The sequence below is a fragment of the Micropterus dolomieu genome, linkage group LG13, assembly GCF_021292245.1.
Source record: "Micropterus dolomieu isolate WLL.071019.BEF.003 ecotype Adirondacks linkage group LG13, ASM2129224v1, whole genome shotgun sequence".
Lineage (NCBI taxonomy): Eukaryota > Metazoa > Chordata > Actinopteri > Centrarchiformes > Centrarchidae > Micropterus > Micropterus dolomieu.
This window is the reverse complement of record NC_060162.1, coordinates 17,205,607-17,227,976: the sequence shown is the minus strand read 5'-3', so window position 1 is coordinate 17,227,976 and position 22,370 is coordinate 17,205,607. Positions and strand designations below refer to the sequence as shown.

Below are 22,370 nucleotides of genomic sequence, written 5' to 3'. Positions count from 1 at the left end.
ACAAGACATCATGCCATTTGTATAAAAAAAAAAACTTTATTTCAAGGTTTTGTTTATGTTGCTGTAACCGACTCCTACACAGGTCATCATGACCTTGTCTCCACCTTTCCTTTCGTCTTCTGAAGGTTTCTGAACTTCAATTTTGAACATGATCTGGAAGAAATCTCTAATGTGTCTGAGGAACTCGATCCTGTAGGGATGGCGATAGAGATGGGTGGAGAAGGGGGGATTTCAGTTTTTTTATGTAAGGAGAGAGGCTATGTTGGATGAAATATGTTCCAACTATATTACCTCCTAGGAGGTTAAACATTTCTAAGGCAATTTTACAGAAACAAAAATATGTAAAAGTTTAAACCACATGTCAAAAGGTCATCACTGAGGTAACAGGTTGAGTCTGCCATCAGCATTACTGAGTAGGAGGAGGAGGAGTGTATTGTGATGGCACTGCCAATCTTCAGTTATCATAGTACTGTACTTGAGAGGGACACAGCACCGGTACCATGATAACTGAAAATGGACAGTTCATAGTTCACTCCTCATTCATGATGAGGACCTTGTCCGAAATCAACTTGTGCTCTGTAGGTTTTTGTTCAGATTTTATGTCTCTTGTCCATAAATATTAGAACTGTATGTTTACAAGAAAATTAATGTTTAAAATGTGACTTAAACTGTAAATATATTTATTCATTGCACAGTCACAAAACACCTTTGTAAACTGACCACGTAAAACGCACAGCTGGCCACGTCCCATGATAATGCAACAGGAAACAACTTGTGGGTGCACTGGGGCATTACATTTAGATGTGAATTAGTTACAACTTTAAACAAATCTTCACATTTTTCAGTAAAAATCTGTAACAAAACAAAGAAACAACAACGAGGCTTGTGTATAACAAAGTGATAAGTGTATTTACTGCCTCTGTTTATTTGTCCTGCATTTTGTGCCCTACCCTTGGGATGAGAACTTTGGAATATTGTGACTGGACAAGTAGAAAAGTAAAGTCTAGTGTGTTCTCCATTTGGACAAAGGGCATCTGTATAACAAGTTATGAATAAGCCAAAAACCTGTTTGTGAAGTTCAGAGGGGCATGCAGCTTTGTGTGTCTATTACTGAATGACAGCGGCTTACGTGTATGGGGAGAGGGGTCCGAGCAAAACCTTCGACACGTCCTGTTGGCCAAGGGTCATCAAGAGCAGCGCCAGGCTTTGATTGGATGAATCCACACAGCCACCCTAAAACAGGGAAAGAGGAGGGGCCGTGTTTTTCAGCAACAAAAACAACACAAATATCAAATCATGGAGGTGGAGAGGTTTAAAAAGAACCGGGGGGGATTGACTATCTCACATCCAACACAGATAGCCATCTACACTCGCACAGCATGATGAGAATTCACAAGAGAGGTCTGATATTTTTCCACTCTGGACACAAATTTAGGGTGAAAGTGTCTTAAACTTAAACCTAGATCACTAAAATAATACAAGCGATTCCGTTGTGGTCCTAATTAAATTAAAGAAAAACATACACCCAAAGCTACAAGTACAAAACATTTTGAAGCACGTGTTAATACTTGTTGTGGCTTTTAGTCAGTTGGTAGGTTTATTGTCCTGTGTGCATTATAATCTCCTGAAGACCACTGTTAGGTTTAACTGCGTTTTCTTAATGACAGTGGACACAAATCCCCAAATAATGCTGCATTTCCCCCCCTCTGACCTTCTAGCTCTTCACCTATTGCTCGCCTTTTTCTTCGAAATGCAAGATATTACAAGGACAGAGGATCTACTCTCAAGGGATCACATGCCAACGTGATTACTCCACAACAGCTGTGGGTTATTCACCATCTGGTATAAAGAGGTCCTGTGCAAGACTGGACACACTCATGAGCATTTTATAAACCAAATGACCTCTAAAATGGCTGTCCAATCTGTGATTTTGTCAGTTTTAAGTTGACAGAGAGGCTCTTACCATTTAATGTCTTGTAACTTGAGGTACAGTGGCCACAGCTTCACTGCAGCTGCAAAACATCAGCTTCTTGTACTGTGCAACCAGTTCTAACTAAATATGCGTGTTATGCAGTATTGTGGCATCCTGACTGCTTGTCAGCAGGAATATGATTCAATTACATAATCATATCACCAGAACTATGGTGACATTGTCTTCATTGTTGATGAATAAAAAAATTTCGCTAATCACATTCTTTTTACAAGCTTGGTAAGTAAAAAAAATGAATACAAACAAATACTTCATGACTTGCAACCATAAGAACTACAACTCCACCATTTCACTCCATTAACAAGTCTTGAGAGTAGAACTGTGTTAGATTGACAGGTTTTTCATATTACAGACAAAGCAAGTGCATCTTAACGTACAAATTTCACATACGTTTCTGTGTCTACGTCGAACTGTCTGGTTACATATTTTCAACATTTAACTCCACGAAATTTTACTCATCACGCTTAATTTGCCTCTGGTAAAATCTCCACAGTTCTTATTAAGCAATAAACTATTTATTTTAAAGTGAATTTTAAAACCTTAATGACATTTCTCTAAAATTGTCCATAAAATGGAGAGCAGATCAAGTTGACTATTGAAAAAGCCTGAGCACCTTACCTTTATGTGCTACTGTTCTGGGCTCCAGAAGTTCAAACGACCTAAATTCTTCCTCAACGGTTTCTGGTTTTCCACTTTTTGTTTGGCATATTACTTTTCAACAAGCAGCTTTATTTCAGTAAAAGAAACACCACTGCTGACAGCTAGTTTCAGGCCCTGCCTTCCAGAAAAAACATGAGACAGTTAAGATCTCCCAAGAGACCAGCAGCCACCAACCGGCCACAAGGCCTTATGGAAAAGTCCCTTGAATCCTTCAAACAAACGGCAACCCCCTTTCTCATCAATCAAGTGAAGTGAAGAATAAATAAATAATGTGGGCATACATTAAGAAAGTTAGTAATGCAATAAAAAGTAAAATCAAGAATTAACTTCCAGGCATTTACAGACTTAATTTACCTAAACCTGTAAAACATAAAATTGAGTTGATGCCAACAGGGTGAAATAAATAATTATGGAGACATTCATGTTTTGCATTTGTTAGTTCAACAGTGAACAAAGCACTGGGTTGAGGCCAACGGCTTCTTTCCTGAGGACTAATTTTAACCTAATTTGACACCATTCTTTCTACCGTAGAAAAACAACCCGAGATGTTCTGAATTTAGTGAGAGTGCTTAACAGCAATACTTGGATTAAAATAAAAATCATGTTATAATCCATTCCTGGGTATAAAATAATTATCACTGGACCCCCATGCCTCAAATCCCAAATGTCTTCATACTCACTGGTCTATTTTTTCTTTTTTTTTTTTAATCGTAACTCTCAAGCTAAATATATATCACAAAAATAGCAGAAACATTCAGCCTGACAAAACTCTACGCAGTCAAGTTAGTTATCTCTGGAAATGTAAAACAAATTAAAAATAATTTTACATTGAAAGCTCAACAAAAAAACTTCAAGAATGCATCACTTACTCCTGTCCAGTGTTGATGATGCTCCCAAAAACAAAATGTCCATGGTGTAGCTTTGGTTTACTACAAGAACACTGTACTGATTAACCATAAAACAAACAGACGCATGAATACAGAGGACCCGTGCCCTTTAATGTGAATCCAGCACAATATCTTTTCCTTTCTCAGTTTTCAAAAATTAACTATTCCAGCACAAGAGACACACATCCATTTTAGTCTGTTATCCCTTCTCTTCTGTTCTTCTCTGCTGTGGCAATCACTCTGTCTTCCTGCTATAGTCGGGTATTGAAATCAGCAGTTATTCAAATGTTTAATTTCTGAACTGCTGAATCTGCCTGTTCTGCAAGCAGCTGTGGCTTTTGAAAAAACACAAGGAGCAAAAATGTTTAAAACTCAAAGCATTTTTAATCCACCACCATGAGGCTGCTAAAGAGAAACGTTCGCTACCCACTCTGTTGCCTAGAGTCCAACAATATTCCTGTTTCAGAGTTAATCAGCACTACCCTGACCAGCTAACTGGACTCACATGGCTCCTATGAGAGAGGGCTCAGAGGCAGAGCCATGCGGAGGCAAACTGACTCTAATTGTACATTTTCTGATTAAGTGGGCTCTTTCTTCCTGTGTGACTATATAAAAGTATTTGTACTGCCAAGTTAGGTGTGTCTTACAGTTATTACCACTAGTCACACTTGGGAACATGCTTCACAGGTAAAAAAAGATATGGGACATAAAATGTGACTTTGAGAGTGTTTTTTTCTTCTGTGGCCTCAAACATAACCATAAATCTCCCCTCAAAAATTTCTCATTTAACACTATTTAGCCGACACATCCTCTAATCAACTGAAACACCGGTGTGGGTTAAGTCACTGACCTTTGACCTCTGCACATACCTACAGTATTTGTGATTTGGAAGTAGACTTCTAGATGTATTTCTATGTTCAATATTAATTAAATAAAGAAGACATTCATTATGAAATATACAAAATAAATTGTGTAAAAACAGAAATTTAAATTCTACTCATGAAATGTTGTTTCATTTATTCAAGTTTTTAACGGGGGTTAATTTATTTCATCATATAAAATGTTTTGTCAGGATTATCAGTCATCCAGGTCAAGGGCAACAGGACTTGACTGAAGATACTTAAAACATTTTGCCTCTCATCCAAGAGGCTTCTTCAGTTCTGACTGACCCCAAGCAACCCACATCACTCTTAACACCTCCGAAGACAACAATGTGCATATAACATCTTCCAGTATCAATCAAGTCAAGCGGCCCTTGAAGTAACCCTTGGATATTTTTTTATATTTTGTTAAGGGCATTTTAAGTAACTTTTCATGACACTGGTGTTGTCACCAATTGCCAAATAACGAGCTAGCCTGGTGGAATGAGCAAAATATCTTAAAAAGTAAACGCGAACAAATGTGAAAACATAAAACCACCAATAGAAAACAACATCCAACTTTTGGAAAAGGGCATTCTGAAATGAATTAACCTTACTAAAACTTGATATGGAAATAAAGTAAGAATAATAAACTTGTTGTTATGAAATGTTTTAAGTTAAATTATACCACTATTTAAGCATTTACTTGATAATGCCTTATTTATATATTTAATACTGAACACCTGAACTTGTTTGTGTTCTTATTTGTTTAGCTTTTTTAAGCCATCACATTTACTGACATAATAAAAATATATGTACATTTCAAATCATATTACATGCAGATAAGAAACTGGATAACTTTGGGCCTTTCCAGGAAACAGGAAATATGAGAAGTAATCTGGCTTGACTTTGTGTTCTTGATTTCGTTATTACTTACAGCACCTACCTACCACTGAAAAATATTGAAATGCTGCTTCTTTTTTGTTTATTTTTTAACTCCAGCCCTAGCTGACAGGATGGAGAGCCCTTTAGTTGTTTTCTACATTGTGGTTCTTCCCACAAACAGTTTCTCAGCTGAATTCCAGACTGGGGTGATTACCAGGGAATGTGGGTAAACAAGGGCAGTAAATGTAATTGTTGCATGTTGAGATTATGTGTCCTGACAACGTATGTCAGGATAGGCTGAAAACCCATTCGCCAGTTGCTGTGTGGAGGTTAAAGACCCGATATCAACTTCTTGATTTTCCAGCACAGTAACCAACCAAAAAAAGATGATTTTTGTTTCCAGAACAGTTTCATAAAACTGCATTCTTTGAAGATACCTTCAACCAAGTCCAGTTCCCCTGGATTTTAACCCTCTTTGGACAACTATGACCTGAATGACTGAGAAACTTCACAGACATTATTTAGGGTGGAAAATCCAACAGTAAACTGGGGCTCACTGTCATTATGTTGTGTTGTACTGACAGTTTGTTTTCAAAATAAAAATGACTTCTCAGCACACCAAGCTTACAAAATAAAATACACCCCTCCAAAAACATCAAATAATAAATCAGCATTCTATGTATTCTGTAAATTATGTATTCTGTCAGACTTAGTAGAGGGGAGTACAGAAATTATGCTTGCTCTAATTATGCAAATACAAACAAGACAGACGGGTTATTTTGAATGGCAGTTGCTTGTTAAATCAGTTTACTGCAGTATTAGAGCGACTGAACACAAACATGATGCACAATAATGTAGCAATTCTTCTGTTTGCATAACCTCGCTGGTTTGATTTTGTCTACTGCCTCTCTTAAACCAAAAAAAACAACTTCAAACAGATTTTCAATGTATGCTTTTTTTTAAATAATAAAGACACTGTTTACATTGCACAGCCATTTCAAGCATTTCCTTTTTTGATTGAAAATTATAGAAAAATGCTACAAGGCCTGTTTGTGCAAAGGCTGAAAAGATTCCAGAGTATGACTGTCGTGTGCTCACAATGAAAAACATCTTGTATACTCACTTCACATAAGCCTGAACCTGTAAAGTCATTCTTGATAGAGGTATTACAATGTATTTCCAAAAGACAGACAATTTAAATAAAGCCTAATGTCTGAACTCATGTCAAAGTTCAAAATAAATCTGATTGCAGGCTGAACAACTGAAATCATGGACCTTTACTTTGATGGCCGACCTCAAAAACCACAACACAGTGTGAAATGCGGTGTACTGTATGTGAGGATCTCTGTGGTACCTACCCGATATACCTCTTCCAAAAGCAGTTTGGCACAGTTCCTGCCGAGGTCCTCTGGAAGTATGGGGTCTCCCTGGCCCTGCGGCGTGGACGACATTTCAGCACTGTGGAAGGAGCCATTCAGCGTCTCTGCCACCAGGGTCAGACCAAAACCTGGAGACCTGCGGTTAACCAACATGAATTCATTTGTGTTTTTCTTTAAATAAGCTAGGATAGTTGGAACTTTGCTTATAAAAGTGCATCTCTTTGATTCAATCTTGTAGATTGAAGTATTCAGATGATGTATCTATGTAGTATCAATCTTTTCACTCAATGTATTATTCTTGTTTATAATAATACAAATCAACTTTATTTATAGCGCATTTATCAAAAGAAAGTACAAAATGCTTTACCTAGATGCAGAGACAAGGATGAAATAAAATACCACAGTGAATGATAAAATACATGAATTTAATATGTTTTTATCACCTCAAATATTGCTAAAATAATTATGACTGGGCAAGCTTAGTGACATGTTGACATGTTGCTCAAAACATAAATTACTATCAAACAGGAGGCCACGAGTTCTTGCAACAAGCTAGACATGTACCTTGATATAACAAAGTGACCAGTAGATGGCAGTATTTGTTTTCTGATATGTTGGGGTACAATAACAATTATTTACATTTTGTTGGAATTTAAATTAACATCCAATTTTTTATATCAGCCAGGCACTTCTGTAAGGAAGTCAACATACTGAAGTCAGTGAACTTCACAGGGAGGTACAATTTACAGTTTATAGTTGGAAGAGCTGAATATAGAATGCAATTGATAGTGTGCAGGGCTGTTTGACCAACTAGTGATGGCCCTGTAAACATATTTAAGTTGAGATACTCACTTGCCAGAGTTGGCTCCTTTCATGTGGTCGGTGTAGATGTAGATGTCTGGAATAAACTGGTTGAGGACGCCCCTGGCTGACTCCACTATCCTGTTGGCCATCTGAGGAGAAACTCGCACTGAATATCTGGATTCACACTGTCAAGGACCTTTGATGACTCGTACAACAGGGTGACCTTTGTGTTCTTACTGTGTGATGCGAGAAAACAAATCACCAATAGTCATTAATGTCATAATTTGCTAAACCCAAAGCTGAATGGGTTTACCGACTTTTTCTGCCGTTCATGAAGAGATGGACACTAGAGAGAGAACCGTTAATTAAATGATTAGTCAACAGAAAGTTATTTAGCAATTTTTTTGACAATTGATTCACAGAGGATTTGCTGCTTTTTCTCCATCTCTATCTTTCTCTGAGTATCTTTGGCTCTTTGACTGCTGGTCTGACAAAGCAAGACATCTGAAGCTGTGTACAGAATTCTATGACTGAGAGAAATTGTGATATTTTTAAACAATTTTATAATCAAAATTATTAGTGAATAAAAAAATTTACACAATAATGAAAATGATTATTAGTTGCAGCCATCATAGGCTGCAAAATGCAATATGACTGAACCCTGCTTTTAAATGTCACTTCAGTTTCAAAAAATATGAACAAAGGCCACGACTGTGAGCATGTGAAGGATACGCCACTCCTCTGATCCTCTTGATCTTTCCTGGGTCTGTCAGCTGCACTGGCCTGATGGTCCTGCGGACGGGACATGTGAAAACTACTTCTCCACCCCCACCAGGTGCCATACCCCTCTTCACCACCTGAGGGAGCAGAAACAGAGAGAGAGTGAGGCAGAGAAGCAGCAGCACCATGTCTGAATGTAAAAGTTATAAAAAAGTTATATAGAATTATGCCCTGCTTATCAACAGGCCACTACTGCGTCCTCACCTTGAGATCGAAGCCCTCTCCATCAATGCCAAACTTCTTCATCAGAGGGAGGGCTGTGGACTTCAGCAGGTCGACCTGCAGGAGACGGAGTGATTATCCATAAAATGTGCCCTTGTCTTCAAAAGGCATGAAAATGTAAAACCACCTTGCTAAAGAACACCAGGACAACAATCTACAAAAGGACCATTTCTCATCACAGCAACAAACAAGATATGCTTTTCACTGTTTCCATGACAACACCTCTCTCCAGCGTCTCAACCTCTTCTTCTTACTGCTACTTTCTCCTGTGTGGTTTGTTAACATTATACAGTTTGAAGTAGTGCAGCTCATATCAAGGAGCTAAAAAAAGGCTGAGCCTGACTTGCTATAACAACCTGTCAAACATGCGAACATAAATGGGTATTTGTCACAGAGTGCCTTTGCAAATTTACAATGTGAACCACAAACTATTTCAACACTTTCTCAAGTCAATATACAAACAACTGATTCAAAAACCTGACGATGTCCCCAACCTATTAAGTTATGTTCTTAAACTCTCTACCTCAGACATCAAATGTGCCAACTTTTCTCTGCAAACTGAACTTGCATACTGCACATAATGATGTCGGCACTAGAGGACAGTTTCAATTTGTATTTGGGAGGTGTGCACATCACCCTGAAATTCACAATTTAAGATGGTGACATGTTCCTCTGCAGAAACTCCACCCAGTGTTCATGAGCTGGGTGAATCAAAATGAAATCAGAGGGAGCGAAATTAAGAAACAAAGCCTAATAGTTAGAAGGGGATCTGATGCACATATGCCTGTCTTCACCGTTGGGTCAGTAGGGTCGTTGGTGACTCCCCTCAGCGTGGCCTTCAGAGAGGTCTTCATGAACGGAGCCAGCATGAGCAGGGCCTCCAGGTAGTAGCCAATCGAGCGCTGCAAGCTACAGTCATGTTCCACAGAGCCGCCATGCAACAAGCCAGGCTGGTAGAATAACACGGTACCTTGTAAATTAAGACATAAGGACAGTGAGTGAGTCCACACGTAGTGGTGGGTACTTTACAGTCTTGTAATAACAGAGCCACTAAACCAAAATGGAAGAAGTTATTCGCAGAGAGGCAATCAGAATTTGCCAAACTAGACAGCACAAAAGAAGACATAATAACAACTATGATAAACAATATACTGTGGAAAACAGTGAATCAGTTCAGCTAAAACCCTACTATTCATATTCAATGCATCTGTCTGGATGTTGGAACAACGCTGAAACAGTCACACACTGCTTCCCTCTGACACAGTAAACAGTAATTAGATACACTGCACAGTCTGGGACAATATTACAGTCATATCTTAATTATAACACTTACCTGTTTGGTTAATCTCTATTCTGGAGCCATTTGTCACTTTGTCTACCAGTCTAATGAAGCTGGCCTCAAAATCTGGAGTAAACAGACATTAAAACAAATAACGTTATGCAGTTTGTTAAACCAAACATCTTCGAAGAGCTGAATCTGTGGATGAAAGCCATGTTTTTAAAATTAAAGCTAAGTCCACCAAAACATTCTTTATGTCAACAAGTAGGTTAGGACAAACTAACTATTTTATTTTTATATCTTGTATTCAGTACCAAAATATATGGCGTCAAACAAGTGGATTCAAGTATTCTCGCATCCGCTGTGGGAACTTCTGATAATTCTCAGTCTCATGCGCAAGAGAAGTCACTGAAATAATGTAAGCCAAAGCTCTGGAAGCACTGCTCAATGCTCTTGACAAGCAAAACAATGGCACAATTTTGTAGTTTATGGGAACCTGCATTTATATCACATTTAAACTACTGTCCCATCGTTTCTCCACCTCCTACGCCCAATGGCAAAACACACTCTCAACTGCGTAACAGCTAGCTCGTTAGCCGCCGAGCTAACTGCGACGCCACATGCACAGTGAAGCTGCAACTCACCGCGGAGCCCCGGGTTGTCATCTTTAGACCTTATGTTTTTGATTTTAACACGCTTTCCGCTCAGTGTGGACAAAACCAGCCGCTGTCTGAAAAAATTGCAGCCGTCGTATATGAGCCCATGGCTTGCCATGTTATTGTTGTTTCTGTCTGGCGTCAGTGGAAATCCACGTGTGTGTGTCCAGGAAGACGTTTCTGAAGCGAAGATATGGCAAAGCAGGAGGGTCTAAAATGCGTTTTTTAAGGATGCGCCGCCGCAGCTGGCCCTGAGATGGCGCCAGATAATCATTTATTTAAACAACATGGGGGTGGCCAAATAATATCTTAACGTGATCGAATGTAAACAAATGCGTTGCTACCAACATTTCGAAAGATTATTTCATTTCTGGACTGTAGACCTATCAAATAAAGCAAACCCGCGGTCGCTCTCAAAATGATTTGACACGTGGTCTATTTCAATAGCCTACACTAACATGATTAAATCTAACCCGAGTTAGTTATTGTTTTCGGAACTACTCAAGTGTTATATTATTAAGATCAGTCGTGTCTGCAAACAGTATTTTATTCGTTTATTTTAGAGGATGGACATGAGACAGCAGATTGGTTGTTGTTAATGCACCCCTGTCTGCCAGTCTGCAGATCTGTCTGCTTAGGGATCAGGGCTCGGAAGGGATTAATCACCGCCACCTTGCCAACAAGCTGTTGTGCCCGTAGACCAATTACATAACCGCTTTATACAATAAATACATCTACAGTAAACCGCAAGCAATAACATAGGCGAGGGGGTTTGTCAACACGCCAAAAGAAGAGGCTCATCTCGGAGTGCGTGATCGTCGGGGGAGTGCATCCTCATCGCCCCCGATGGCACTGTAGACTAGCATACTGGTTGCCTTCTCATCTTCTTCCTCCTCCTCCTCCTTTTCATTTTGTTTCTGCAGCGCTGTGGGAGATAAAAGTCAAAGTCCAGGGTCGACACTGGCTGCAGAAGACGCGCCCACTCTTGACGACGTTGCGTAGGCTACTTCACGGGAAAGAAAGTATCGGCCTACCTGCTACGATCTAGTCTTGGCTGCGCATCCAGAGAGGGGGTTTGTGGGAAGGATACCGCTGTTCTGTTCCTAAAAACTCACTTTTAACAAATACTCGTCCGGAGATGGTTCTTCAAAAGATTTTTCGTGCTGTCATTATGGGACCTCCGGGATCGGGGAAAGGAACCGTGTCTGCGCGCATAACCAAAAGTTTTGGACTGAAACACATTTCAAGTGGGGACATTTTGAGAGCCAACATCAACGCCAAAACCGGTAAGATAGCGGTGTCTTATCTCAGACACACAGATCGGTGACAACTTAAAGGAAAAACCAACGTGAAGTGTCTCAGTATGGAGTCAGGCAAGACAAGCCTCCGGAACAGCTTCAGTTCTCCTTGCCAAGTCTGTTACTTTTAAACGCAGAAGCTTTATTTATTCAGGTCATATCACTAAGATCAAGAGAGACGTGAGTGCAGCATGTAGAAAGGGAAAAAAACAAAGCCAGGCATAAAAATACATAGGCCAGTCATGGCATCTGAAACAGTCAGAGGCATCATTAAAGAACTGAAGATGAAAATTGACATTATGTCATTTCGTCTTATGGAGATGGTGGTGAAGAGCAGTATCTTACAAGCTGGTTCAAATCTTCCACGTGAAATTGGCTTAAAATCTGGTAACTGTAAGGGGCTTAGTATTTTATTCACGAGATTTGTTATACTCACCAAACCATTGAATGAGCCATGGTGCATGGAAGCATCTCCACTTTTAATTTTCTTTTCATTTGTCCCCATCTGTATACTAAAGCAGCCGACATATGATCTTAAATGAAATGTAATGCAGGTCAACATGGTCAAGTCAAGAGGCTGCAACAGATGATTGCACACAAACGAGACCACTTAAGTAAGATATTGTAGTGTGAAAAGTAAAAAGCTTTGTTTTCTGTGATATGAGCACCAGGCCTGTAACCGTGTTGTCTTACTGTGACATATCACAGAGGTTGAACAGGGATTGGGAGGAAGAATCTGTATTCTCTTAAGCCAAGGTCAAACTGCTTAACAGGTTTATAGAGCGTGCAGTTTTATGTTTGTACTGGAAACACTTGCACTCAACATTACCTGAACTTTGGAAGGAGGCCCGCTGCTCCTCAATATCACCTTGGATGAAGCTAAAGAGAGATGATAAGGAAAGCTGTGCATATGTGCCTTCAGAGGAGGGACTACAGAAGAAGAAGTGTGTTTTTACAGCTGTATGAAGGAGGAGCTACTAGGCTGGAGCATTTTGTGCAAGGTTAAAGTGGGGTTTGTCGTCTCCTGCAGTGACTGCTGCTGTATCAAATTTATGCACACAGGCTTTTTTTTCCCTCATCATGCCGCGTATTACTGCCATACTGTCCATGTGCAGACATTTTTAAGCTCCTCTCCTTGTATTGTTGGCAGCTGAGCAGTTCCACTGGAGCAGCTGGCAGTCAAAGTTGTTCTCCTTATTGACTTTTCCTGCTCAAATTTTCCAAAACAGTCTTTGGATCTGAGCCAGTGAACTTACTTTCCCCATTTCCATTGACCCACTAACATTCTCACAAGTCATACTGAACAGTTTGGGTTGCGTTAGCCACGCAACAGTGTCTTTCCCTTTTAGATGCCTTGTTCAGGTTTCAGTGTGCAGGCCCCACAGCACACTGGTGTGCAGTCTTTATGTTTATCACATACTAAACACTAAGGAGCAGCAACTTATTTGTCTGTGGATATCAGAGCAACACATGATAATATCAAGACCTCCTTTCTGTGTGAAAATCCTAGTTATTTCCTGCATGTAGCCTATGGTTTACCCTTTGCTCTGTTTTATAGTGACATCACAGCAGTAAATTAGCACCGTCAGGTCATTTCTGCGAGGCTGGTCAGGAAGTTCCTTTCTTCAGCTGGACTCTGACTAATTAAAATGGAAGTGATAGGGGAGAAAAAAATGCTGTAACCGCCTAAACCCGGATTATTCCTTACAGTAAGAACATGTCCCACTTTTGTGTTCCATTACACACATATTCGTGTATGTGCTTATGCAACATGATTGACAGTACATGAGGATTATAGTGAGTGAGATATTCAAATCCACAGTGACAACACTGATTCATTAAATGGAAATATGTTAAATGCTTATTTGTTTTGAGAAGTGGGACTATTTCTTCCGGGGAGAGGGGGCGGCACTGTTTGTCCTGCCCCCTCTGCTGAAAAAAATCTTTGAGGAAACACTGAATGGAAATATGTTAAATGCTTTGAGCATAATTATGTACACATTTCTCTGTAATTCAGCATGATGTATATCTTAGTTAACATGCTTTTTAACATCTACAATTCAGTTTAAAATGAGGGACCCATAACAAACAATGACATGTTGAAGTAGTCAAAAAAAGTTACCATTTTTTCTGGGGAAGATTTGTCACTTTTGGCAAGCAGACACTGCTAATCTTTCATGTTAATGGTTTAATTTAAAACCTGATGGTTTTACGACTGTGTGTTTTATTTTTTCTGCCCTTGTGAAGCACTTTGTAACATGGATTTTGAAAAGTACTCTATAAATAATGGTTATTATATAATTACTATCATTATAAAGTAGCCTTGATAAAGTCAAGATTAAAAAAGACTACATTTGGTCATGAGTATGAACAGCATCCATTGCCTCGGTCTGTTTTTCTCTCAGAGCTCGGCCTGTTGATGAAGTCCTGTATTGATCAGGGTCAGCTGGTACCCGATGACGTCATGTCTCGTCTCATCCTAAGGGACCTGAGAGCCCTCAACCAGAGCAGCTGGCTGCTCGATGGTAAGAGCGTACAACCTTGTATCACCACTCATTTCTGCTGGGAAACAAGTGATAGGCCTTAAAACAACTGAGAGATAATTTATTGATCTTTTAAATGTATCCAGAGAAATTATTTGTAGGGATGTTTTTAGTTGTCTGCTATTGAATTACAATCCTTGTATAGTTATAATCACATGCTTTCCTCTGTCTCTCTGCCAGGTTTCCCTCGTACAGTATCACAGGCAGAAGCTCTGGATGATGTCTACAGTGTAGACACAGTTGTCAACCTCAATGTACCTTTCCAGACCATCAAACAGAGGCTCACCTCACGCTGGACTCACCTTCCCAGCGGCAGAGTCTACAACATAGATTTCAACCCGCCCAAAGTCGCTGTAAATACAAACTCTCTTACTTATCATTCTTTACTTGTTTCAGTTTGTGGTTTCCAGATATTGTTCGTTCAGGAACTGCACCTACATTCAGCATCTTTTCAAATATAAATGTCCTTGAGCTTTAACCTAAAACCTGATGCTCACAACTGCCTTTTCTTAAGAGGTAAAGAATATTGTTCATTTGAGACTAGTGAATTGTTTCAGGTTTTTCTAAACCCCAACATGGGGAAAAACAAGGTGCAAAAGCCAATATGAGGCAAACGCAGATTTAAAAAAAAAAAAAGAAATACATAAGCAAATGAACCCAAATGAAATGATGTGAAATTACCGGAAGACCACTTGAAAAATGTTAAACTGAGAAATGGCGACAAGTGACACATGAGACAAAGCATGCTGATTAGGAAAAACTGTAGCATGCAGCTTGAACAGAGAAAATGGAGGAGAGAGTGAACAAAAAATTAGATGCAAAAAAACAAACAAACTGCAAAACAACAGGACCTTTGCTGTTATCCAGTGCAAGCAGCTAGTGGAATTTAAGTTTGATTTTGGTTTTCACAATAGTGAACTCTCACGTGTTTGTATTTTTTAAGGCCACAATGGGAACACTGGAAGGATTGCAAAGTTATGTTAATGAGCAGGATTGCATCTCATTATCGTCTTCATTTTCACATCAATCGATTACATGCTTTAATTAATCATGCATGTTATTAGAACTCACTCCTACTGTGTTCCTTAATTTACATAATGTTTTGTGAAGATGGGTATCAGGTGAACTCATTTTAGTGAAGTTTCTTTTGATCAGCATGTATGTGCATGTTGCATCTGTCTGCATGTCTACAGACATTTAGAGCCTAATGCTTTATATGGAAAACAATATCTGACATTGACATTATTAATTCTCTATTACATACCTTTCATCCTTTCAAATACTGTATTTTATTTTTATATAACCTTTTAGAGAATAGAAAATTATAGAGGAATGAGAAATGAGTCAAGGTCTCCTTTGATTGGCTCAATTGATCAGTATAGGCCTATCAGTAGCTGAACGAGTCGAGGCATTTGCATTGGAACAGACATAGGCCTTTATAACCTGTGGCGGGTTTTTTTGGGGGGGGGGGCAAAAGGGGCCCAACACAGCCCTTGAACCCCCCTATGCCCCCCCCCCCTCCGTACGAAAAGTCTACGGCAGTCCCAATGAATTAGCCGCCCCGAAGCCCCGAACCAACTTCCGTGTGGCCCAGCACATGATCTAATATAGCCTATATGAAAACAAAAGTAGGCTACATGTATAAAAGTATCTAAAGAGTGAGCTACTGTAGGCTATATCATTCCTTCTCATCTCTGTTGAGTTTCACATGCGCTATACCGATCACCGCCAATCAAGGCTCAACACTTAGGCTACTGTTGGACCTGCAGCCTCTCCGCTCCGCTCCTGTGTGTCTGCAGAGCGCCTCCACTCCACACACACGCGCGCGCGCACACGCGCGAACACACGGAACTAAGTCAGCCAGCTGATCAGTGGACATTACCGACATTGATGACTACTCCTCTCGTTAGTGTACGTACGTGGTTCAATATAAACTTTGCCAGTAAAAAGCCACTATTTTACCAACACATCTGTTTAATAAGCATAATACGCAAAACGCTATGTTTTAATCTGCTCAGTCTCTCGTCCACTGCAGCTGTGTTTAGGTTTTACACAGGCACAGCGCTAGTTCAGCTAATAGCTTATTGTTAAAAACAAGCTGAAGTGAAAGCTGTCTGTCTTTAGTAACTGTTTAGCTTAGATTGCCTGTACATTAAAATATGGCACTTTATAAACTCAGCTGGTGGCTGAGACAAACCAGCCCTCCCCTCTACCAGCAGCAGCAGAGGGAAGAGGAGGACAGGAGGGATGAAGTTGTAATTTCTAAACTTCACACAGTATGTTGATGTCAGGAATATGTAATATTTATTTTACTGACATGTTAAATTTGTTTCCAGTGAGATATTAGTGACTTTGTTGCTGTAAATCCTGTTGCTGCTCTGGAAACAACAAAAAATTTAAATAATATATTTAATTATTTAGTAATAAATAGGACTGATAAGAGCATCAATAAAGAACTGAACCAATAAGGATTAATACAAGTGTGTCAATAAAATCTTAATGACCCCAACTCCTGAGAAAATGTCCGGTCCATCTCTGTGTCCTGGTTTTAAAATCTGTCCCAATTAAATTAATAATTGAATAGCCCTGGTCTACAGTAATCATAGTAATGTATCTTCTTGCGACAAAATTAAACTGAATGCAGCATTGTAGACAATATTTTGTCCTTGTAATCCATGTTTCCATTGCATGGATAGCCTTTGAATATTGCTGGAAATTGTTCTGAGTCCCTCTCCTTAAAGGGTAAATTATTATCATAACAGTTTAATAATGCATTGCATTTAAACAGCACTTTTCATACACAAAAAGTGAAAACAGTAGCCTACTGGTCTAACAGGAATGTTTTGTTTTGTGTAATGTAATTTAATAAATATATAACTAAGTTACTGAAAAGATCCTGTTACTGAAACAAATAACTGTAAGTTACTGAAACATACTAAAACATTACATTATATACTAAACGGGACTTTTTGAAAGCTTGAACTTTAATTGCCTTTGTCTCATTTGTCTCGGATTGAATGTGCCCCTCTGACAAAAAAAACTGGCCCCAGTCTGGCCCCCTCAATAAAATTGGTCTAGAAACGCCACTGAACGTTACAGAATACTTCCACTCCACACACTGCCACATCAACATGCATGGTGAACGCGCCCATTTTGAAACACGCTAAAATCCACACACAACAGGCTGAGCCCATCATCAAATACAGACGCAACAATAGCAAACAACAAACATCCCGCACACCATCCTGCCGGGAGTCTAAATCAACAGCTTACTGTTTATCTTCACGAGTTGGCCCTCAGGTGATAAATAAGTTAGGCTATCTTAAACACACAGAGAGAGCAGCGCGTACGTTAGTTTCACGCCGCTGATAAACAATGCACGTGAAGGTAAACCCTCGCATTGCAGCGGTCAGTGGGAGACGTGACCAGTAGCCTATTGTTTGGCTCGTTTAAAGTAGAAGTTGTGAGAGAAACAAACTCAGATAAAATTTCAGGCTTCGTGAAGAGATTAAATGAGACTCCAAAAGTTACCCGCCCCCGCACAGGCTACATAACATGCACAGGTAAGGTTGACAAAGTACAGCTTTGACCACCTGTTTCTGTGTAACTGATGGGTGATTCATAGCGAACATTCCCGTGGCCACGTGGTATGCCCGTGGCATTGGTTTTCAGCACGTAGGCCTACATTTCCTGCAGCCTGGTAACACATATATAGTTAATCATTGGCTTCAGTCTATTGTTCACCGAGAGAACAGTGTAACTGAATAAAATCAATCAGGTGTGGTTGTTGGTGCTGGAAATGAGGGTCATAAATTAATCAATCAAGTTTTATTTGAAGTGCAAAATGACCAGCAGACATGGTCCCAATACACTTTTACAAAATACACCAAAATAATGTGAATGCACTTCACACCGTTAGATTATAATTAACCCTGCATGTTTCTAGTTAAATTGGTTTGAGATAGTGTTGAGATATTTAGACAGGGAGACCCTCACTTTCCTTCTAGTCTTTCTCTTAAGTCAGATCAGTACACCTGCTGCAGTGTTTTACCACAGAGAATTTAGCATGGCCCTAGAGATGGTAACATCACCGTTCACCACTTTGGTCCAGACTAAAATATGTGAACAACTGCTGAATGGATTTCCCTGAAAATCATTAGACATTCACATCCCCCAGATGGTGAAGCCTACTGACTTTATTTGTGAAAATGCAATAAAGGGCAATTTCACTGCATTTCTCACATCTAGACCACATTAGACCAGGTCCAGATAAAATAAACTATACCTATAACTGTCAAATGTGGACTAGATTATCCCAGGGAGGCTAAAGATTCCTTTAAACACAGACAAACACATTTATGCTATTTTCACAAATAGAAAGCAGTGAAATCGCCCTTCTTTATTTTCACAAATAGAAAGCAGTGAAATCGCCCTTTTTTATTTTCACAAATAGAATAAAGGTTTTACACATTTGAAAGTTGGTTTCAAACATTATCAAGGCTTTACTTTCGGTCACAATGTAATGTATGTAAGTAATGTAATGTAAGTTTCCCTTAACTTTCCCTTTAACCCAACCCAATCCGAAGCTAACTTCCGCACCATCTCACGGAGCTGCTTGTGTGACTGTAGTTTTCACTGTGGTCGCTTTCCAATAATGCTCTCAGAGACATCTGGTCTCTGTAAACTTTTTGCAGGCCCCATCACAGAAAAACGCAGTGTGCTTTGTGTAGGATTTGGAAAATAAGCAGAAGTACAGAACATACAGAAGTCAGAAATTCAATTTGCTACAAGCAAGGTGAGACTTCAACACTGTTCACAAAAGGCATTTTGACATGTCACAGTAGGAAAAGCAAAGGTGTGAAGCCCTTTCCTGCTATGACAAGTAAAAATTTGAAAAAGACTTTTACAGTATGTTGTTGTGTGGCTATAACATATCACTGTGTCATCATACCTCCTGCTACCGTCTCTGCATGAGACAATCATTGGGAAAATGACCAGCTGTTGTGCTGCTGTATGTTTAAACACAAATATGACGTCACACAGGGTGAAAATACAAGAAAATCGGATACCATATTTTTAAAACACGATGACGTCTTTCAACATTATTCAGCTTCTATTTCCAGCCTTGTCTCTCCTGCAACTGTTTTGAAAACAAAGACAACACTGTTTTTCTTGAGTAGTGTTTACATTCCAGTCTCTGTGCTGTGTCTGGGTTTGGGCTGGTCCTACAGTTGTGGACTAGTACAATGGCTGGAAGTTACAGCGCCTCAAGGATTTATTAAGCAACTCTGTTCCCTCATAGCAGGTTCCCTCAGTTTTTTTTGGTAAACATGTATTATAAGATATTTCCTCTTATTTGTCAGAAGGTCCAGAATTTATTATTTGCAGCTTGCAGAAAACCTGCATTTAAAAACTACTATTGCAGCACGTTGTACAGGTGTTGTTTTTAAGTAATTAATTAATCTGTTTTCTCCAGGGTTTTGATGATGTGACAGGGGAGCCTCTGGTCCAGAGGAATGATGACACACCAGAGACGGTCACACGGAGACTGAAGGCCTACCAAACCCAGACAGAGCCTGTCTTAGAGTTCTACAGGTAGGATAGTAAAGATAATTCAAAATATACCTTCTTTTGTATATGTCAATGACTCTTGGACTTTAAATATTATAGAGACCTATTTTGCATCGCTGACAAAGAACTTAAGGAGGAAAAGTGGGTGTGTCTAACTGCATTACAGTGTAATATCTCACTGATGTGTACTCCACAAAAATGGCTTAATAGATAAAAGGCTACAACCAAATTCTGATGACCCTTGACCTTGGCCTCCCTGCACATTCTTCAAAGGTGCATGCATAACTAAAAACAAATTTCTAAAGAACCACATTCCAAGAGAAAAAGTTGATAAGTGCAAACACCCATTTTTCCCGTCATTATAGGAATTAAAAAATGAAAACACAAATATTTAAAAATGTCTTTTTTTTATCTTAAAAGTTTTACCAGAATCAATTAAAAGCAAGCAAGAAACACAAAACAAAAGTACAGATACTACATTTGTGAGGCTGTGGACCCAGTTTCAAAGCACACGTATTGTAATTTCTATTTCTGTACTAATTAGAAAGGAAAACACATTACTGTGTGTTGCCTCAAACCACAGGAATGAGTTTAGCTACTGCCCCACTTACTTTTTCCACGTTTGAGAGGCTATTCATCATGTGAAGGAAGTGCATGAGATTACAGACTGGGTATAGCAGGGGACAGAGAGTTTTCGCTGTAAAGGATGGAATCTGATTGTTGTTTAACACATTTTATTTGCTGTACAGAATATTTTAAGGTAATACTCATAGTTATACCCACCTTGAAGGCTGGTTAAAAGATCATGCGCATCTTTTTAATGCTGTGTAATATTGGTATAACAGTTCAGACAGTGACTGTAAAAAAATTATTTCTGTGTTTCTTTGTCTTGCCAGGAGTAAAGGTGTGCTGCAGACCTTCTCCGGGACAGAAACCAACAAGATCTGGCCACACGTGGAGGCTTTCATCCACAGAAAACTCTTTTCCCTCAACCAGAAGGTTGCATAGAAAGCCTGAACAGAAAGGAACAAGAAGGGTTAATTATGACCAGCAGAAACCTCTCTGTATGCAGGTGCCACTTTCTGCTAAACAAGAGGAGAGCCATCTGTTTAATAATACGTTCTGAATGTTTATGGAGCATGCTCAGAGTTTGTCAGGAAGCAAAAAAAACAGACTTTTAAAGTACCCATTGCCCTGTTATTGCACTGCTTCCACAAAGAGTGTCTTATCATTCCATACTGCGCCTTTATACAGCTGGGAGAGAAGATCTTTAACAGCAGAATATAAAGGTGCAGATATATATGAACATAGAAATAATCGTTATGGCTTGTCCCCTCTGGTGAATGCAGCCACCTTTAAGTAGTATGTTTAAGTTTTAGGTTTTCTAATTACAATCTCAAGTTATTTTCTTAGTTGATGGCATTGAAATGAATGGGAACACACCACAAGGTATCTTGAGCTAAATAAGAGACTTTACAGCTTTTTTGATAAGAAATCCTTTGAATTTAATATTGCAAGGGCTTTTTGCCCCAGCATAACAAATGCTGCCGAGGTGACTGTTTCTTATGCAGTGGGTTATGCCCCTGAAGGGAATTGCCACGTCCTACAAATGACTGTAAATTCACAAATACATTGAAGTGCCTTTTGCTACTTTTGAAAATGGAACAGGTGGCTCAGTGGATGTAGTCTGTAAATACTTTTTATGAATATGGACCAGATATATTAATGTATAAAGTGACCACTTATTATATTGAATATGTATTGATTTTTAAATTAAACAATGTCTAACAGCTTCTTTCAACCACCTCAAGCCTTAATAGCATTGCCTCTGAAATACGCCTCATTGTTTTTAACCAGGCGTGTTTGACCAAGTCTATAAATGTATACTGGTATTTGCCATTTAATGTGACTCGACAACTCAAATCTTTATTGAAAAAAAGTATTTGCTTTTGAAGCACAGTTCATCTTGTGAGAAGATATCCCAACATTCAAGGTTGCTCTGCAGTTGTGTTTTTGCACTCAGGTCTTAAGAATGTTACACCATGTTAAAAGCCACAGAAAAACAAACTTGCCTTGCAACGTACTGTAGATTTATGCAGTGAAAAGTTTCCTGAATTGTACTGCGTGCATTTTTAAACACTTGAATACAATGTGTAAAAAAAAGCACATCACCTCTTCATAAACAACTTAACTGTGTCACAAGTTTTTATTATGAATCACAATAAACATCTGATACTAGTTAGGCTTATTGTTTGCAGTATTATTGTACATCAGACACAACTGGATAGCTTCCTAGTCATTGTTTTAATTTGATTCATTTGAGCACCTCCACTGATTCAGCATTGTGCTGTATAACTGCAAAAAGAAAGTATCAAGCGATGCAGTAGATAGACATTGTATTTTTTCCCCGCCCATGCATTTTTTGCCATCAAACCCTGATGCCTACATTACCCACAATGCAACCTGACCACCACCAGTTAGCTTAGCTTAAAGCTTATGCTAACGTAGCCTCGAGCAGAGATGAGGCGCTTGCTACAGAGGTCTGGTAAGCTAATT

The 22,370-nt window shown here is 39.2% G+C and overlaps 2 protein-coding genes across 3 annotated transcripts; one reads left to right on the top strand and one right to left on the bottom strand.

The window, feature by feature from the left end:
- Window positions 1-13: 13 nt before the first annotated feature.
- Window positions 14-10,718, bottom strand: rcl1 (RNA terminal phosphate cyclase-like 1). Its single transcript, XM_046066750.1, has 9 exons — window positions 10,391-10,718; window positions 9,801-9,872; window positions 9,262-9,437; window positions 8,450-8,524; window positions 8,198-8,322; window positions 7,514-7,639; window positions 6,641-6,797; window positions 1,130-1,233; window positions 14-190 (listed from the first exon to the last, which is right to left on the bottom strand). The coding sequence occupies exons 1-9, from the start codon at window positions 10,518-10,520 to the stop codon at window positions 37-39; spliced, it is 1,119 nt and encodes a 372-aa protein (XP_045922706.1). The 5' UTR covers window positions 10,521-10,718; the 3' UTR covers window positions 14-36.
- Window positions 10,719-10,884: 166 nt separating this feature from the next.
- On the top strand, window positions 10,885-22,052 carry ak3 (adenylate kinase 3). Of its 2 annotated transcripts, none has more exons than XM_046066755.1 (5): window positions 10,885-11,688; window positions 14,106-14,225; window positions 14,424-14,596; window positions 19,720-19,838; window positions 20,711-22,052. In XM_046066755.1, exons 1-5 carry the CDS (start codon window positions 11,541-11,543, stop codon window positions 20,820-20,822), a joined length of 672 nt encoding a protein of 223 aa, XP_045922711.1. In that variant the 5' UTR covers window positions 10,885-11,540; the 3' UTR covers window positions 20,823-22,052. The 2 variants fall into 2 exon arrangements, with proteins under 2 accessions (XP_045922711.1, XP_045922713.1); XM_046066757.1 differs by lacking the exon at window positions 10,885-11,688 and adding an exon at window positions 13,275-13,409.
- Window positions 22,053-22,370: the final 318 nt, after the last annotated feature.

Coding starts and splice junctions, on each gene's coding strand:
- rcl1 (XM_046066750.1), bottom strand. CDS start 10,520: ATGGCAAGCCATGGGCTCATATACGACGGCTGCAATTTTTTCAGACAG. Junction 7,640..8,197: donor AAGAGGATCAGAGGAGTGGC/GTATCCTTCACA, acceptor GTGTGAATCCAG/ATATTCAGTGCGAGTTTCTC. Junction 191..1,129: donor GGACCCCTCTCCCCATACAC/GTAAGCCGCTGT, acceptor CCATCCCTACAG/GATCGAGTTCCTCAGACACA.
- ak3 (XM_046066755.1), top strand. CDS start 11,541: ATGGTTCTTCAAAAGATTTTTCGTGCTGTCATTATGGGACCTCCGGGA. Junction 11,689..14,105: donor CAACATCAACGCCAAAACCG/GTAAGATAGCGG, acceptor TTTTTCTCTCAG/AGCTCGGCCTGTTGATGAAG. Junction 14,226..14,423: donor GAGCAGCTGGCTGCTCGATG/GTAAGAGCGTAC, acceptor TCTCTCTGCCAG/GTTTCCCTCGTACAGTATCA.